This window comes from Pangasianodon hypophthalmus, chromosome 12, assembly GCF_027358585.1.
Source record: "Pangasianodon hypophthalmus isolate fPanHyp1 chromosome 12, fPanHyp1.pri, whole genome shotgun sequence".
Taxonomy (NCBI): Eukaryota; Metazoa; Chordata; class Actinopteri; order Siluriformes; family Pangasiidae; genus Pangasianodon; species Pangasianodon hypophthalmus.
Genome location: NC_069721.1, coordinates 11452541 through 11472039, shown reverse-complemented (window position 1 = coordinate 11472039; position 19499 = coordinate 11452541). Strand labels below are relative to the sequence as shown.

At 38.0% G+C, this 19499-nt stretch overlaps 2 protein-coding genes and 1 long non-coding RNA gene across 5 annotated transcripts; 1 reads left to right on the top strand and 2 right to left on the bottom strand.

Annotated features, from left to right (window-relative positions):
• Nucleotides 1-213: 213 nt before the first annotated feature.
• On the bottom strand, nucleotides 214-2629 carry hoxb8b (homeobox B8b). Its single transcript, XM_026915449.3, has 2 exons — nucleotides 1856-2629; nucleotides 214-1570 (listed from the first exon to the last, which is right to left on the bottom strand). The coding sequence occupies exons 1-2, from the start codon at nucleotides 2280-2282 to the stop codon at nucleotides 1263-1265; spliced, it is 735 nt and encodes a 244-aa protein (XP_026771250.1). The 5' UTR covers nucleotides 2283-2629; the 3' UTR covers nucleotides 214-1262.
• Nucleotides 871-19457, top strand: LOC117598475 (uncharacterized). 3 transcript variants are annotated; one of them, XR_008303106.1, is made up of 5 exons: nucleotides 1364-1487; nucleotides 11483-11614; nucleotides 11837-11970; nucleotides 14187-16537; nucleotides 17370-19457. It is a non-coding gene; the product is annotated as an uncharacterized LOC117598475 (long non-coding RNA). The 3 variants fall into 3 exon arrangements; XR_004579140.2 differs by lacking the exon at nucleotides 1364-1487 and adding an exon at nucleotides 871-959 and having other exon boundaries at nucleotides 14187-19457; XR_004579141.2 differs by having other exon boundaries at nucleotides 14187-19457.
• On the bottom strand, nucleotides 6259-11489 carry ttll6 (tubulin tyrosine ligase-like family, member 6). The gene is made up of 13 exons (XM_053238872.1): nucleotides 11208-11489; nucleotides 10950-11068; nucleotides 10736-10866; nucleotides 10462-10618; nucleotides 10194-10337; nucleotides 9895-9980; nucleotides 9535-9760; nucleotides 9189-9367; nucleotides 8720-8908; nucleotides 8456-8612; nucleotides 7873-8085; nucleotides 7300-7579; nucleotides 6259-7130 (listed from the first exon to the last, which is right to left on the bottom strand). The coding sequence occupies exons 2-13, from the start codon at nucleotides 10968-10970 to the stop codon at nucleotides 6880-6882; spliced, it is 2034 nt and encodes a 677-aa protein (XP_053094847.1). The 5' UTR covers nucleotides 10971-11068; nucleotides 11208-11489; the 3' UTR covers nucleotides 6259-6879.
• Nucleotides 19458-19499: the final 42 nt, after the last annotated feature.

Here is a 19499-nt window from a genome sequence, read left to right as displayed (position 1 = left end):
TAAGTTGCTCTGGATAAGGGTATGTGCAAAATGCTGTAAATATAAATGAAATGTTTAAAAGTGTAAAACCTATCGGTATAGTCGGAAGTGTAGCACTGGATAAATAAAAGCCACTAACAGTTTTCATTCTTCTTTCATTCCTTAGATGCTCCCAGTAATTCCCATTTTTATAAGCAAACCTACAGGGTGAACCGAGAAGCTGAACTGTGGCCTAAATAATAACTCAGAAGATGCAAGTTTGTAATGGACCTGTAAATCTGTAACGATTGGTGTCATTCGTTCTGATGACAATTCTGTTTATCACAACCGGAAAAGAGCTAGCAATTACAAAAAAATAAGAACAATGAACACAAAGCAATCTTTATTGTACTTTTTTACACATACACCTCCAACCACAAACAATAAAAAAGACAATAAGACAACAAACAAGTGTTCTGACATAGATTTATATGTAGGACTATATCCAGCAGGCTATGAAGTATTTACAGCAGATCACGCATTGCGTTTGTTTTGTAATGAACTGATTCACTGAACTGAGTTACATATAGGTAGTGTTTATGAAATATGATAAGCCTGATTAATCATTATTCTCATCAGTCAGTAATCACAAGTGCATACTAGGTAGCCTAAAGTACTGCAGTAACTGCACACGTTTATTCCCTGATTGTATTCAATAAAAGAGCTACAATGATTCTAAATTAAATCTGAAGTGTTAATTTGAATTAAAGGTCGTGCAGCAGGTGAACGTGTATCAGCGCACTCCTTGAACAATCTTTATAGTAACAATCTACATAACAGACGGAACTGAGATATGGCAGATGTAATAAGATGTGGGCTTATACTTCCCAAGTGCGCAAGAGCAGGCGCGCGCAAACACGCACACACACACACACACACACACACACACATACACACACACACTGTACAACTGCCAGCTATTAACACTTGGCACTTCTGAGGTAAGAATGCATTGAACACCAATGAATGAAATAGGCATATATCTACATTTAAATTCATTTATTATTAACAAGAAGAATATTGTCATTATTTATTATTATTATTATTATTATTATTATTATTACTATTATTATTATTATTATTATACTCCCAGTGGCAATGATGAAGGAAATACCTCGTTTTGTTAGACAAGGCTTAATTAGAGATCAAGTGCTTACATCACATTGTTAGATCTTTTCAGCTGACTACAGAAATGTTACGACGCTAATCGGATCACGTCTTAGCTCGAGCTGTAATTCACGGAGTTACGCGTCCTCTGAGTCCGCCTCTCCTGGCGTACGTTTTCCTGAATCATCGACACATTCACGTCTCTGCCTCTCGATCTGCTCCTGCTCAGCCCTGCTGCTCGGGAACTTGTCCTTGTTGTTCTCTTTCTTCCACTTCATGCGCCGGTTCTGAAACCAGATCTTCACCTGGCGCTCGGTCAGGCACAGCGCTCGCGACACCTCCACGCGCCGCTTGCGGTTCAGGTAGGGGTTAAACAGGAACTCCTTCTCCAGCTCGAGCGTCTGGTAGCGGCTGTACGTCTGTCTGCCCCGCCTGCGGCCAGTAGCTATGGAAGAAAAGAAAAACACACCATGATGGAGGCTATAGGAAGCGATTTGAACTTAAATATTCTGAAATATCCAAAAAAAAAAAAAAAAAAACATGTTCACTGTAAACTCTTATTTCTGTGCTTTGCGTACCAAAACGTGGGAAAGCTGACGCTCTATCCAGATGGGTGTTATTGCCTAATTCGCCTGTCATAAAAGCTCTAATTGGGGGTAATAAGCAGGCCTACAACTGTTCTAAAGTGTTGTCAAAAGAGAGTGGGGGGTTTCCAGCGGTCTCATCTCACCTTGTGGTCGCATCCAGGGGAAAAGCTGCGTTGGGCACGTTTCTGCGCTCTCCAGATCATCACTGATGTAGCTTGCTTTTACACTGTAGTCTCCAAATTGGGCTAAATCCGTATCTTGTGTGCTGAATAGAGTCTGCCTCTGTAAGGCGTCCTGTGCAAAAAGGTTTGCGGCTGGCTCTCCGTGATACTGGCTGTGCTGGTACGGTGCGTGGGAGAAAGTGGAGGCTCCGTGGTGATAAAACTCCGGAAGCTGGGCTGTGTGTTGAAATGTAGATCCTGTGCTGTGTCCGTATAAGACAGACGGTCTGCCTGCAAGCTCCTGTGTGTACCCAGAGCACTCATAGTAGTTTGGACGCAGGGAGTCGCTTCCTTTGAATTTGCTAAAGAGAGAATTAACGAAATATGAACTCATTTTTCTTCTTTTCATCAACTTTCTTAAAACAGCTGGATGAAATATTAGGTGAAAGCAGCCCTGGTTTCGGAATGTCTTAAGCCATACAGTCTAGCTTACATTTCCGCGCAAATGTCGACTGCAGGAACAGAAATATGCACGCGCAGCCGCTGCTGAACAAATTTCCCCGCGAGCGTGATCAAACAGCGTTTTTAGTGATGCGCTTTCATGGAGTGGTGCTTTTCTTCCCTCCTGCAGAGCTCTGCGAAATTGTTTTGCATTTTCAGTCTTACTGACTCCTTTTTCATTGGCCCAGTCATTTCCAACAGACACCAGCGCGCTGCTGATAGCAGAGTGAACAGGGAGAAAATGGAAAAGGAGAGAAGGAGTTGGTGATGTGTGGGTAGAGGGGAGGTAGAGGGAGGGATGACACTGCTGGAAAACCATTTCAGTGGCGAGGGCTCATACGACACATACAAAATTCATAGTCTAACCACAAAAGCGTTGTTAGCCTATAGCTATGCTCTTATCTACACTTTTAGCTTAAAGACATAAAATCTTGAGGCTAGTCATGGAGCTGCAAATTTACTCCTAGCAAGTAACAGATAAAATTGACATAAAAGTGACATAAGGGCCCACACATGTATGATGCAGACTTTCAAACGAAATGTAGGCTTTCAGACCCTTGAAGAAAAGTATTTTCAAAGACAGGTTTCATCAGGAAACCCTTAGAGCCAGAATGGTTTTAAACCAAGCATGGTTAGGTTTGCTGACACAGGTTATGTCATTATATATTCTGCTCAATAATAACACTAATAGATAACGATATCTCTATGTTTTTGTAATAAACTGATCAAATGGAGAGTTTTGCTCAGTTATTAGTTATTAGGCTATTTGGTAAACAAAATAGCCTGAACAAAATAAAATCCCAGTATAGTAAATATCAGTCCCAGTTAGAATTCAGTGCTTTTCATGTGATTTTGTAGAGTGAGTTATTGTTGTGTTGTACTGTTATCAGAAGAAAATTAGATTTGATGTTCATTTGTTATCTTTAAATAATTGCCATTAACTTGCCTACATTTTTATCAGGAAAATGGTTTATCTCTGAACCTGAATTTAGATCAACGCTGCCGCTATGCGATGAGAACTGGTAGTGCATTCAGCAGGAGGAATGGAAACGCACGAGGAGTTTTTCCACACATTCTGGTCATTATTCTCGTATTCATTTTTCGGGTTTGATTTTTTCCGCGTTTCAGAAGAAAGAAGAAAGTATATCAGTATAATGCAAACCACAGCCAGTTTATGGTTATTACAAAGGAAGCTGGCAGTGCCATTTTAGATCCAAGCTGTAGTGATCAAAAGCCTTGACACAACTCCATGCCATCACCCATCTGCACCTTCTGTGAACTGGTATTTTTTTTCTCCCGTTTGTATTGCATGGCATATTATAGTGTATGGTGTTTGTTTTGTTCTGTTTTTTTTTTTTTTTTTTTTTTTTTTGGCTATAGCCATCACTTGTGAGAGAAGTTGCCACAGAAGTCTTTACAGTGCCAAGGATGACTTTTTTGGATCCAGTTGGTTCTTGTGTCTTCTATAGAGGTTCCAGGTTATGGTGGAGACTGGAAGCTGACTTTTTAAGTCTCTCCTTAACCAGCTAATTTAAAAAATAGTTGCCCTGAGAATAGGGAATGATGTGCGTTTTAGGCTTCCGACCTACATTTCCACCTGATTGTATTCTGACTAATAGAAAAGGAGTTTCACAGCCTGAGCTCGTTCTCAGTCACTAGGCTACACAGACAGTATTAGTAAGGTGAATTACTCTCTCTGACTCTCTTACTGACGCGCTCAGCCAGTGAAAATAAGGCTTTAAAATGTGGATTTTAGTCTGCTGGAAGGGTAGACGCCATCTTCAGATCAGATCCTCATGCTCTGAGTTTATTTAAATAGATTTTAAATGCACCCTGCTGGTTTTCATAAATAAATAAATAACCATGATTTCATCTACTGTATGACATTCAATAACAGTAGATAATCTCTCTCTGTTGTCTTTTTCCTGCTACTTAATTTAGCATTTCATTTGTAATAAACTGTCTGAAATATGTCCAGTCGCACCGTCGTTAGCATGCTCAGGAAATTCAGGAGGCATTTCTTCAACAGATTTTCCTCTCACTGCACCCTCCTCTGACTGGCACACCAAGAGCACACTGAGCACACTGAATTGTAGAGCTAACCTGACCACTAGCAGAGCTTTCCTCTGAGCACTGAGGCAAATTAATAAGACTACATTCCTCTTTTTCGTTATTGTCCTCTTCACTCTGTCACTTGAATTGCCAATAGATTATGGACAGTGAACATTTTGTCTATATTATTATTATTATTATTATTATTATTATTATTATTACTGATGAATTGTAAATTAAGTGTAGCAGTAATTAACTGCTAATTTGAGTTTGAACTTAAAAATTTTAAATAGTTACTGATCCTGAAAAACACTAGTTTACTATAAAATGCAACAAAAGTGATTGTCACATTTAACAGCTGCAAAATCCCACACGCACACATGTTACGTTTTCAGCAGCAAATTACCAGAAAATATGCTAGATTATCCACATGTTTTAAAACTATAATAAAAGATCTTAATGTGCTAAATATTACCTATTACTTATTTATTTATCTTTTATATCTATTTATATTATTTCTAAGAAAAAAACTGACTTATAGCTAAACGAGTATCAAAACAGATTCTCTTGACTGGCTGTTTTATTTATGTAGACTTATTCTTTAGATTTGTTATTATTATTAGTTATTTCTATTTAGTCGAAATTTAGTCTATTTGATACGTATAGCCTACGGAGCTCTGGGTTTGTCAGTATGGAAAATATGGCCTATTGGGATAATTTCGTTAACATTTATTATTATTATTATTATTATTATTATTATTATTATTATTATTATTATTATTTAATTTGGTTCGTTAAGAGTTTAATCCCAAAAAAACCTTGATATAGGCCTATTTCAGTAGCCTACATCATACTGTCAAAATTAGTCAGACAATCACAATTTAAAAAGATGATGAAAAGACCCTAGCAGGCTCCAAGCTCAGCAGAGAGACATGAAGTGTGGGTCTGAAGATGTGTGCATGGCACCACGGGGAAATCTAAAAGCCATTTGTAGGCAGACACTCTTGTTTTTGCACTGGGCTTTTGGGAGGATTTTACGGCTGTGCACTTCCGCGCACTGTGGATGCACAGTAATATTATTTCATTTTCACCAAATTAAAAAAGACGTGTCTGTAGTGCTTCAAAGCCTTTATAAATAAAATAGGAATTAACCCAGTGAGAGGTAGATTCATAAGCAACGCTTGGTGTAGTTTCATCTAATTTCTGGTAAGGAGCAAGCAAAACAGTTGTTCTGCAGCATAACACCAAATCTTTCATAGCTCGCTGTGCCACATTTAACCTGTAGGCTTTGTGTATAAGATAAGACTGGTGCCAGTGATGGTTAAGCATGCAGTGAACTAACATGAAAAAGGCCTAGACAACACAGCTCACAAACAAAAAGAAAACTATACCGTAAACTCAGGTAATCTGAGGGACTTTTTTTCGACTTCTCCAATATTTTCTGTCGTTAATCTAAAACTTTCATCCAATGCAGATTATCGCTTTCTAAAATCTCTAACAGGATGTTAGATTATTATATCACAGTCACAGGCATGACCAGATGTTTTCCGCTGCATCTGTAATTCTGCTAAATTAATGTACTAGGTTTAAAAATCCCTTATCTTCCTAAATTAGTTACATGTTCTTGCCAAAATTGAATGCAAATATTACGGGGTTTTTTTGTTTGTTTGTTTGCTTGTTTGTTTGTTTTTTGTATTTTTTTTTTATCTTCAAACGGCAGTGGTGCTTTAATTCTCATTTTGGCTTCTAAAACTACAATAAATTCAAATAAACCACAATCTAGGCTACTGAACAGTAATAGATTTATTTAGATAAAAGAAAGGAACTGGAGACGTTTAATGTTTGCTGCCACAATAAACTGAATAATTATTTTCTAACACAAAGATCTTATCACATATTGGTGACATCCACCATCAAAAATGGCAAAAGATTCATTAATTCAAAGGTTCCAGGAAACCAAAAAAATATATATGGCATCGCTCTAAAGAACCTTAATGTTATCTGATTACACAGAGTGTCACTACTAAGACTTTTGTTAGTTGATTTGTACTTTTAGAACAAGAAATAAATAAACACAACAGACAATTGCCCCACAGTTCCACTTACAAAATTAACTGTTATTTAAATATTTTTCATTGTTTTCTGGCTCAGAATATATGATGGCTCATCTATAATTGATATATACTCTATTAAAATAAATATAATATTTAAAGCAAAAATAGAAATTAAAAAATAAACAGGTCTTTTACAACCAGTCTCTCTTATATGCCAAAAACAAGTACACAAGACTTTGCATTTATACCTGAACAAAGAAAATCCCAGACTCTCAAGTACACTGAAAAATATTTGGATTTCATATACATACTGATTTGGATTTCATATACATACTGGGAATTAAAATACTGCACAGAGGGAACCATAGGCTTGGCCGTTGAGCAGCAGGATATCCCACATCAGTGGCTATGTCCTTGTTGAGAGTTTTTGCAGTGGCCTTTGTGGGGAGTGTAAGAGTGACCTGGACGTGGGACAATAGGGGCTGAAGTGGAGACGATGAACAGATTCTGCAAGGCTTTACGGTCAGAAGACGTGGGACCACAACACAGTTGCCTCGAAACCAGCTGCTGCATAGTCATTATTGGAGTCCGGTTCCTTGACTCCAGAAAGCATGATCTAATACTGCCCTGTCTGGCAAGAGGGCTAGAAACTGGCAGAGAGAGTAAAATTAAATGTTTACATATAAGGATAAAGTTACTGCAAAACTTTCTTCTTTTAATTTCAATTTAAGTTCCCACTGTACGGGCAAAACATTTAAAATCCATGCTAATAGACCTAAAGGTTATTTAGCGGGGTGTTATCGGGTTAAATCTGCTTACTTGTCCATGGTATCCGATGTGCACTAGCAGCCCTCCTGTGATCTGGAAGCGCTTGTCGCTCAACATCTGATGCTGTTGTCAAATCCAGATCGATATGCTGGAAACTGGTTGGCTCACTCAGTACCGGCCGTGGAGGCCTCCAATCATGCATGGTCAGCGGTGTGCAGTGCTGCATGAGGCGAGAGTGCAAATACTGCTGGGATGGCTTGTCTCCTGGAGGAACTTTCCGCTGTCTCACAGTACAGGGTTTATGCCTCCAAAAGTCTGTCAGAGAACCCAACTGGATAAATAGATAAAAAGCACAACAGTTTCATATAGCCTATGTCACATAATGTTTTCTTAGCTACAGCTACAGCAAAAATATGCATACTACTACTAGTAACAACAACAAAAACTACAACAGCTGCAGCAAGAATAATAATAATAATAATATAAAATTCATACAAGTACAGTTTTCTACCTAGGTCCAGACATTTTTCTGTCTGGAAGACTGCCACAAATATTCAGGATTCTACCTTTCTGTTCTCATACCTTGTTGATACTGTCATGTGTGCTGTGTAAAAAGACATTTACTTGTTCATGTGGGTGTTTGTTGGGATTAGGCTGCGACTGGGCAGCGTGTAGCAACTGATACACCTGATCAACCACACCCAAGTCCCGCAGCAAGTTTTTTCGTTGGAGGAGTGCATTAACTCGTTCCGCCTCCTCTTCTTCCTCTTCTTTTGACACGTCCAACAACAAGGACGTCCTTCCTGCTGAAGTTGGAAGAGGGGGCATGGACTGCAGCTATAGAAAAATTCAGGAATTGACAGGATATCAACTGTGGGTAAACTTGAAAGTTTAAAAACTTTATCTTACAAGATATAGACCTTTTAATTATCAGAAATAATAAAAATAACATTCAAATAACAAATACAAATTCATTCATTTTATTTCTTGCTTTTGCTCTTCAATGGAACATGCTCAGCTAACACAACAATTTTTGCCCCCTCTAGTGGCCAATCAATGTAACAATGTCTGACTCAGTGAAATGAAAAGGAAGATACCTTGAATTATTTTAATCATCAAACTTCTATTAAAAAAGTAAATACTATTCACTGATTAAAGCTGTTTATACAGACTAGCAAACAGAATGGCATGATGATAGATGACTCACATCTTGTTCAGAGCTTGGTTTGGAGTGTATGTGGTGAGTTTGCACTTTGCATGGTTTGGCTCTTTCTCCTGCAGATTCTCCTTGCAGATCCTTGTGATTTCCTTTATGTTTTCGTTCTTTCTGCTCCTGCTTCAGACGCAGCTCCTGCAACTGCTGCCTAGATGCATGCACACACAATAAGACAACACTGAAATTTCATATCTTACTCTTGCTAAGAAAGGCTTCATCTATTTTGTGAAGAGATGCAAATGAATTAATACTGACCTAGAACACTCCTCCCTTGCTTTAGAGGCTGCAGTCTCCTGGAACAGAGAGCTGCTGTGTTTAAAATATTTCTCATATCTCTCTCCTTCCTCTGTGGGGTAGATTGGACGGAATCCTCCAAGGTGATTGGCTTCATATCTCTGCATCTGCTCCATACTGGTAGCCTGGGCCTGGCGAAGTTCCTCATTCCTGATCAAAGAACAGAATAGTAGCCATACAGGGACTAAGTAAATATAAGAGAAATACAGTATATATAGTTGTGATGCTTTAGTACCGTTTGGTAGTTACTGCATAGTAAGTGAAGGACACATAATAAGCCATAGGTGACTTTCATTTCTTAATGATACTATGGTATCATTTCAATTCTTAATGATAGTAGGATTTTGGAATATGTGGAATATTATGTCGTCTGTAGTGCAGTCAATGTTTACTGTCACAGAAGCTGTGTGTCGAAATGACACTGAAGTACCTGGCCTCTCTGGAGCGATTCTGTTGTAGTCGCTCTTTCACCCTACGCTTCTCCTCTTCTGTGATCTTCTTGCGATCACATGCCCCCAGGTTAATCAGCACCAGAGTGTCATACAGCAAGCTGTCCTTCACCTCACGGTCCAAATGAGAGTCTGTGGTGAAGCTAGGAGAATGATTGACCTATACAGACACATGTATAGGGGAAGGTCAAAATACTATTACATATATGCACATAAGCATACAAACACGAAAACACACACAGACTTACAGAATGTAGCACTATGGCGAGGGCCAGAAAAATTATTCATACTTATTATATCGATCAAGTCTTTCAATAGAAACTCCACCTCCAGCAGCCAGGGCTTGAGCCGATGGTCCAGCAGCACATCAAAGCCCAGGATCTCAAAGCAGGCATTGCCTGCTGTATGATTGGGGAAGCAGGTGTGGTAGTTGTGCTTGAGAATGGGATGAGCTGAGATGAGGGTCTTAATGATCACATCATCAATATCTGCCCACACCTTCTGTGAGTCATAACTCATGGACTCCAGATACTTGTTGAAGGCTGAAAGCTTCCTATGAGAGAATTGTTATTTTATTTTTTAAAAAAATATATGGAAATTGTGAGATTTTGACATTTTTAGGACTAAGAAAAGGATTGAATTATTAAGTAAATGTAAAAGTCTGTTTTTTGGAAAAAAAAATACTACCGTTTGCTTCCCCTGTCATCATCATGAACAAAATTCTCACTGTGCTTGTTGATGGCATAGTTGGTCAGGTGCATGCAAACATCATCCTTCAAGGACAAGGGTGGAGTGACAGAGAAAAACTTTCTTAAGCAATGCAAATTGATAATTATGGCATATTTGATACTTGATATTAGTGATCAGCTCATTTTCATTACAGTGCTGTAAGCACTGCTAATAGGATTTCCACTTTCAATATTAAATCAAATCTTTGCAAACATAATACACCTTCTATTGTGTTTCAGTTATCTGCTGCCTCTCACCATGGTGCTACCGGTGGGCTCACTGTACTGGTTGGTGCAGAAACGAGCTAGTCCCTCATTGTACACAAAGATGCGGAAGGGATCACAGCTAGTCACCAACACATAAATGCGCAAGTCAAACTTGAATCCATCTATTATAAATGGCTATGGAAAGAACAGTAACAGGTTCAAACATATCAGAAAATGCCAGTTTGACTCATGTGTATATTTGCAGTATGACAAATGCATAAAAATAGATTTTGTCCTGGAATGGCTGTAAGTGCCTTACCTTGGATATATACACCTGGCAAATCATGTGTTCACCTGGTCGGATGTCTTTGCTGGACTTGCTGAGAAAGATACCGCGACCTTGGCAACCTGACTCTGGTTTGCAAATATAGGTTTTATTCTTTTTGGCTCTTGTGTAGGCTTGAAAATCACTGTAACTGAAGCATATGAGTAAAAAAAAGATAAAGCCAATGTTGTTAGCCAATAAGAATATGCCAGCATTAGGTCCACTGATGTTATGGATACAGTGTTAATACTGCAAACAGGACACTTACTCTGCAGGAAGGCACCAAGTGCGGGGAAAGATGTTATAGTCTTTTGGAAATAGCTTCAACATACGGTTCAGGTTTCTTGCAAGGAGGTCTTTCCTACATATCTCATTCATTCCTGGAAAATGGTTGATTTTCTGCATGATAGAATCAAACATGGGTAAAATCAGTAAGCTAAAATGAGTGAGACAGTGAGTGGACGTAGATTAAGTGTAATTACCTGATATCGCTTCATTTCCATGACTCTATCCAAAGAGACTGAAAAATCAGTCCAAAATAAGGTCCACTCTTCTCCTTCCCCAGCCTCTCGCAGACCGTATCTGCGGGCAGCTCGGCGCACTTACAGTAACGAGAAAAAGCAGCAACTTAAGTTGTCGTGGTATCATTGTAAGCAGCCATGGTCTTAGACTGTTAGCAAATTCTGAAAACATCATGTATAATCATATATTTTAATCTTACATCCAGAAGTGAAACTCACCACTCTCATATTTACAGTTAGTGAGATTGATCCACAATCATCTGAAAGAAAGGAGGCAGGCAAAGGGACAGACCTGTGCATTGCTCAGAACATAGTAAAAGGAACTACTGTATATTGCAATGACAATGATATGCAGTGGCTTCTCATTCTTATTATTGTTCTGCTGCTCATGGTTGTACTGGTAACACTGTAACACAGCAACTTCAACAATAGCCTACAGTAATGTAAACAGCTGACCTCTTCTTTCTTTTCTTCTTCTTCTTGCTTCCTGCAAGGTTTGAGGTACAGATTTCAACATGACTGTCACTGCCCCAGCCCTCTCCCTCCACCTCTGCATTGGGCTCGTATTGAAAAGAGTCCTGGGGATCTGGACCCTCTGCAGGAGAGCCCATGCTTAGAGGCAAAAAGTAAGACAGAAAAAGTGTTAAATAAAATACCTGTTAACAATCATTTTATGATGTGGGGGAACAATGGTTAAAACAGCTCATCTCATCTCTGACTGAGTAATGAAAATGTTCTGTTAGACATTACATCCTAAGACTAAAAATCGATCAACTAGATTATTAGTATGGCTAGTACAATGCAAATAAGAGCATAGCATTATGTTAATCTTTCCTATTTTTCACAAGTGACAGTGCTCATGAACAGAAGAAAATAAATATGGGACACATGAACAGACACAGACATCTTGGCCTGAGCTGACTACAGTTACAGGAGGTTGTCGAGGGACATCCCAGCAAGCTGTGGGAGGCCTGGGTGCTAGGTAACTGTATTTCGATCCAGTGATCTGGATAACCCTGACCTTGGCTCTAGGAGTACCTGACCTAACACAGGGCTAATATTACCACTGAATATTCTGGTTCACTTTAAAACCTGAATAACCTGTTTCTATACCTAGCTCTCTAATACATTACCAAGTCTATTACAAAAGGAAAAGCCACAAACACAGGTAACATACACTATAGCTATTTAACAATAAGCCTTTTGATACTTATGTGAATAGAAGAATTCATGTGGTGCTCAGCTCCTTGCACATTCTATAACCAAGGCTAACACTGAATGTTAAATAGATCAAACATTACACATTTACCTTTCAAGTGCTTGGGAACAGGAAGACAGAGGCCTTTCAGGCAGGGAGCAAATTACTCTTCTGTACAACTCAGTAGTTTCTGGTTATCAGCTTATGCTGTCATTTTCCCTGCTGGGGAAACATATACTGGGCCACATGTCTGTCTCAGAGCTGGCACATAATCCCTGATAGAAATGAACAACTTAATTTCGTTTATGCAAGGTTAACACTCATACCAAAATCTTCATGATCGATTGGGTGACCAGTGAGACACAAGATACACACCTGATATACACACACACACACACACACATATATATATATATATATACACACACACACACACATAAACACATACAAACACATACAAACACCAAGACTTTTACTGTTAAAAGCCGGTTAAATTATTGAACTGAGATTTAAACAGTAAACGAAATTTGGGTACAGATGTGCAAACAGATGGTGAGTAACACTAAACTAGTTTGTCCTAAATCCATTTTGTCCGTTAAAGTCCATTCCAACAAATAAGTCACTGAGGCAATGTGGCGAAACAGCACTCTGTTATATGCTCTTGTTATATCTTTATAACGTTTATAATGTCTTGCCATAACGTTACGTTATAACAAAAAAGTTGTTAAAGTATTGCGTGCCAGCACACATAACCAGCCTACCTGTATCACATTCTCGGCGATGTAATAAGAAAAAGCTTCAGAGTCTTAGCGTGATCAGCCACGCATAGTGGTGTATTCACCGTTGCTATAGTAACAGAACGACGCATTGTAAACAGATTAGAAACGAGCTAGCTAATACAGATTAATGTAGATAACAAATGCACTGAAGATCAATATGGACAAAATACAAAATATACACCTGTCTTAAGTAACAAAGAGTCGCGTAAGGAGAATGAAACATGAATATTTCTCACGTGATTTCTGAGCGTGTTTCCGAGTCGAGTGTGTTAGATCAGGCGCGCGCAGAGCTATCCAATCACATTCCGCGCTCAGATAACTCGCACGCTGATTGGATTTGGACGTTAAATGTAAAAATATCAACATTGTCATTTCGAACATTGTAATACAAAAGTTTTTAACATCTTCTGTATTTCCAGTTGATGCACTAGTGATGACAATTCCGGCTCGCTGAGTCAGATCATGTGAGTCAGCTCACCAATAAGAGCCGACTCTGTTTGCTCCCTAACGGCTCATTGTCATTTATATCTAATAACTGCCAATTAAGCACTATAAACATTAATTAGTTTAAGCATTTGTGAGATTAAGGACACAAATGAAGAAGTACACTGCCTAACATCCATATAACTGGTCAATTTAATTTTTTCATACTCGTTAATTGTGTCTTCTGAATTAATAAGTCACAGTTTTGTCTTATTAATTATTTTCTTCTACACATATACATAAAAACACACGCAAGGGACCCATGAGTAAAGAAAAGTAATCTAACACTACATTTTTAACACAGAGAGATCTTTCAATCTACTGTAATCTGACAACCTGTGGCTCGTCATTGATTCTGCACACACACACACACACACACACACACACACACAAATATGTCATATTATGTATGACAGATCATCCATCTCTCCAGATCAAAAATAGGCTAAAATGCATGAAATTAATATAAAAATATTCATAAATATGAAAATATTTAACACAGACTGCTTAAACGTTAATATTCATTCTGTGTCTTCTGAATCTTTACAAAATACAGGATAGAGTGCACTTATTGTTAGGTGGTCAGTCAGAGATGTGGCAGTACAAAATACACTATAATAGGCTAAAGAAAGTTGCAGTTGTTATACTATTTGTTACAATACACAAATGAACTAATCTGATACTTCACCTGCCATTATGCATGATGTTTACATTATTTAATGTGATTTTCTTTCCCAGATACCCCAAAGCTGTGACATTCACTTGCAGAGTTATAATACTGTGGCTTATTCATCCCACTACTGGCTTCTAGCTGGTTCTATCAGCTGCAGGAGTTCAGGCAAAGACACACAGCATGTAAAGCAGGCCAAACTTAGGTTAGTTCGCCACCTAGTGGTTCAAATGCTAGTTTACACAACATTCTCGATATATTTTTCTAACATTAAATGTAAATTAAATATATACATATCGCAGTGTAGTACATAGTTTCCAGAGAAAAAGTATTCAGAAGCCCATGTTAGGAAATAACATTTTGTTCAGTAAAAGCCTGGTGGTGTCTGGCAGGGAAATCAGTGGAGCATGTAGATGTTTCTGGACATGAAGAATGAGAACACCATCTTCTCCAATGGACACCAACTTGCAGTTCTTGGACAGCTATGTTTGCTGCAAAACACACAGAGAAGTGATGAGATGAAGAGCTTTTCAAAGTACAATAAGTATGGATTTCAGTAACATTATACCTACTGTACAGGTCTTCTTACCAGGAAGTCCATGAAGTTCATCTGCATGACAGAGGTGACAGTTGTTTCGATGTGGACGTGCGCATTAAAACTTCTGAAGGTTCAGAGAGTGTGATTATAACAACTACTCAAAAATCTTTTGGACATGAGCAATAGAAGTTAAAAAAAAAAATCTTTTGTCACTTATGTTGCTGAAATTAATGTTGGCTTTACCTTGATGCAGCCACAATCTTGACCAAGGCAGAATGCTGAGAAGGAATATATAAAATATTTTATGTGTTCACTTGTAACTCAAATCACCTTCCTCTTTCTTAAAAAGGCCCAAAAGCAAAAGCTTAGTGCAGTTATTGAATTTTGAAAGAGGGAAGTCATTGGTTTGTGTTTAAAGATAAGTAAAAAATTTTGGCAAATGATAGAGGCCAGATTCTCAAAATATGATCACTGTTACTGATTAATTTTTTCCAGTTGCTACACAGCTCTGTTTTGGTCCTGAGACACCACTGAGTCCACATCAACACAGAAATGTAACATTAAAAACAGACTCCAAACTAACAGCAGATGCTTCCTTTTTCCAAAGTGACCTAAAAGTGAGTCAGAATACAATCCAAGAATGGAGCTGAGCAGTTGAAGATAATTAGCACAGAAAATTCCACTTAATCTTAAAATAATAAAACCAGAAATTGGGAGAAAAAAAACTTCTTTTGGGTTTTTTTTTTATCAGAACAAATGCAGTTTTCCCATTTTAATAGCTGTATAATGTTTAATAAACATGATGTTTTATGTTCAGCAGTTATATATTTCTACATCTCAAAATTATTTAGAAGAAGGAATACACAATATTGTATAGGTGACAATAATTTGATTGTAGGTAGTATAATCCAACAATATTTAATTCATTTTGTTAGATGGCAATCAAAGGTGTGTCAGCATATGTCTAAATGTATGCTTTATGTAATTTCATATCAACCTATCAGCTATCAATATTCCAAATCCATGTTCATATCCAAGATTTTGGGTTTCAATTATTTCAGAGTTTTTCCCCACATATATACATTTAAACTACGTAGAAGGGAATTTATAAGATGTCTCAAGCAGTGTAAGGATATGAAGCATCTTATAAGACACTTTTGGCTGCCCTGCACTTTAAGGAATAAAACCATGGAGGATCTAGAAAACAGATATTGCAGGCAATGGATTGGTGAAATAAATAAATAAATTCTGAAGGAGCTTCTCAGATGGGTATTCATTTATTTATTAAATGTGTTTATGATGCAGTTAATACTAATTTGACTACAGGCAGAGTACATCACTTTACACAACTAATTTGTTAAACTAAACTATTTAAGTCTAAGTGATATTTGTAATGTAATGTATGACAGTTCAGTTCATATCAATAATTGGCCATTTCTTCTGACGTCTAAGCTATAGGAAGTTGTGGCAGCAGGGGCGTGGTTTAGCTGAGAATAGGAGGAGGGGTTAAGGAGAAGGCGCGCGCTGACGGGTGAATGGGGTCACCTGTGCGGGATTAATAATGAACGTGTGTTTTGTGTTTCACTGAGCATCTGAGAGGTATGGAAGCCGAACGGCGAAAGCTGATCTGCGTGTGTGTGTCTGAGAGTGAAACTACTGAATTTACCCCAGCGCTGAAAAGGAAAAAATAAATAGCCAAGTTGAGCTATCCCAAGCCTGCTTCCCGTTTCCTCAATTCCCTCCGAACCGAAGAGAAGTGTTGCACTAGTGCCGAACCCCGCTCTTGAGGAAAACACTGTATGTGCTTTATTGAGAGAGACACTGTGGAAGTTCAGACGCCCATGTTCAAGATAACACTCTCCGTTGGAGCCTTCTTTGGAGGTACTTTTAAAGGAATGGTTCTGTCAAAAATCTTTTAACACTAACCCAAATATAGACAGTCAAACAAGAACAAATTTAGCGTCACAGGTTTGCTTCTTTAGTTTTGCACTGGAGCTTTGAGGCTAATGTAGCTAACAAGAAAGAAAACGTCCCAGTCAGTTCTAAAAAAAAAATAATGCCTCCCCGAGGCACTGATTATCCGAACTGAATGAACAGTGGCAATGAGTTACACTGTTGGCTTTAGCATAATGTTTTATTTTTGTGCTTGTACATAGTTTTATTTTAACGCAACATTTAAAACCTAAATTTCGCTCTGGATAAGGGCGTCTGCCAAATGCCATAAATGTAATTTTTTTGTGCGAAACACTGATCAGAATTTGATCAGAATTTTTATATCCATAACCTGATTTGTGCAGGTCTCTTCTGTATTGTAAACGCTTCGCTTTTCACCAGGGTGATGAGTAACAAAAGGGATTTACATGTGCAACCTCGTATTTGGTCAAAGGTAACAACAGTTGGTCAACAACAATGTTTCTGAAAAAAATTCCGATTTTTTTCAAGAATGCCATATACAGGAATTCCTCCATACTGACTGAATTATATAAATGCAAAAGAAAAAAAGATGCAAGACTTCAAAATATTGATGCAAAATAGTGAAAAATATGATGGCTCAATGGATGTATTGGCACAGGTCAAATCTGCAGTGATGCTGGGAGTCAGAATACAGTCATACATCACCATTCTCCACTTATTTTGCAGGGGTAGGAGAAAATGACAGTAAAAATTCCTGAGTAGTTCTGTAGTGGTTTTATTCTGTTTGTGCTCTTCTCAGAGATTTGCTTAATGACTGGTAAGTAGAAGGTGCAGTGTGACCAGTGTGGTGGCACTGACTTAATGCAGGCTCTACCGCCTCTCTGTGGACAAATATAATCAAGTTCTGAGTTGCTACCCAGAGATGATGGCTCAAATCCGACTAGTAACACAGCAGATATTGGCAGAGCACTCAGGTATGACACTGACACTTAAATAATACATGTATTGAATATTTATGAAGAAATGACCTGAATATGATGGTGGAGGCTCCGGGGACCTAATTCTTTTTTCTTTTTCTTTTTTTTTGTATCTACATTATGGTTTTCCAGTATAATTACTGAGTTTAATTTCAGTTCAATTTTATTTTTATTGCAATTATAACAATAGACATAGTCAGAAAAGAAGCTTTACAGAAATCTGGATGTAGATTTAGACTCCTGAGCCTAGTGGATTTGTACACTATTCCAAAGCTTATCCAGAATGACTTACAGTTGCAAGAAAAATGTGTGATGCCTTTGGAATTACCTGAATTTCTGCATTAAATACTCATAAAACCTGTTCCTGTTATGACCTGTCTAAGCACTGATACTGTTCACTATTGAGGATAGGAATCGCTCAGAATTCTGATATACTCTATTACTAAAAGTATGTGGACACCTGACCATCACACCCATATGTGCTTGTTGAACATCCCATTATAGATTTAGTTCTCCTTTGCTGTTATAATAACCTTCAGCTTCTGGGAAGGCTTTTCACTAGATTTTGGAGCGTGGCTATGGGGATTTGCCTATTCAGCCTCAAAAGCATTAGTGAGATTAGGTTGGGTGAGGAGGCCTGTGGTGCAGTCAGCGTTCCAGTTCATCCCAAAGCTGTTCAGTGGGATTGAGGTCAGGGCAATGTCTTTATGGACTTCACTTTGTGCACAGGGACATTGTCATGCTGGAACAAGTTTGGGCCTCTTAGTTCCAGTGAATGTAAACTGTAATGCTACAGCATACAAAGCATATAATTGTGTGCTTCCAACTTTATGGTTTACTTTAACAGTTTGTGGAAGACCCTCATATGGGTATGATGGTCATGTGTCCACAAACTTTTGACCTTATAGTGTACTTGGGAGAAATATCCACACAAATATACAGCCACACTTACACACATGTATACTGAACATACTAAGAACCAGGTCAGTACTGTAATTTAGTAAAGTATATCCATTTTTGCAGACTTTGCTTTTATTCCACTACATTTCAAAGCAAACTATACCACTTTTACTCCATTATGTTCTGCATGTCAATTGTTAAGTATCACTCTGAAGTAGGAGAAAACTGGATTGGCTAAAATGTCTGAACAAACACACTTTCAAATTGATTTTCTTCAATCATATTGCAGCACGCCTCTCAATTGGCTGAGAAAGCTGTATATTTACAGTAGCATCCAATGACATGCATCCCCCCTCAAATGTGCTATTTAAAAACAAACAAAAAAAAACAAAAAAAAAAAACAGATGAATTGCATATGGTTCAGACAACCTCTTTCTTTCTTGTGTGCATGTTGCAGCTAATTTTAAGTGTTTCATCTTATAGAGTACTTTTGTTTGTTTTTAATAGCACATTTCACCAGGAATGTCAGTAGATGCCACTGTAAATAGATATAACATAAATAAGGAATATTTTCACTTCACAAGTCTATCTATTCACAAAAATATTTAACTCAATGCCTTTTTTAAAACCAAGATTATGAGTAGCCTATTTGAATAAGAAGATAATTTGTTTGGAAGCCACAATTTTATGACTGACTGGTTCATTCATGTCCTTCATTGTAGACAGACACGCCCCACAAGCGGCAAAGCACTGGTGAACGGAGTGGAGATATTCGCACCACACAGTGGACATATACCGTCATGCTTTGGTCTGCAGTCAGAGATGTCTTTATAAACTGATTATCAAAATAATAATTAAAATAAATTTTTACACTTACGTGCAGTTAAAAAAAAACAAACAGGTACTTTACTCAAGTAGAACTGCAAATAGAAGACTCACAAATTCACAACTAAGAGCAATTTATTTTAGCCAGTTCAGCTACTGGCATGTTTTTTGGAGATGGGAAGAAACTGGACAACCCAGAGAAAACCCATGTAGCCACAGGGAGAACA

Bases quoted from the DNA above. Each gene is read 5' to 3' on its own strand.
- hoxb8b (XM_026915449.3), bottom strand. From the start codon at position 2,282: ATGAAAAGAAGAAAAATGAGTTCATATTTCGTTAATTCTCTCTTTAGC. The intron at 1,571-1,855 runs GTGAGATGAGAC...TTTCTTCCATAG, and splicing joins CCCCTGGATGCGACCACAAG to CTACTGGCCGCAGGCGGGGC.
- ttll6 (XM_053238872.1), bottom strand. From the start codon at position 10,970: ATGGAAATGAAGCGATATCAG. The intron at 9,981-10,193 runs GTGAGAGGCAGC...TTGTCCTTGAAG, and splicing joins AGCCCACCGGTAGCACCATG to GATGATGTTTGCATGCACCT. The intron at 9,761-9,894 runs GTAGTATTTTTT...ATTCTCTCATAG, and splicing joins GATGACAGGGGAAGCAAACG to GAAGCTTTCAGCCTTCAACA.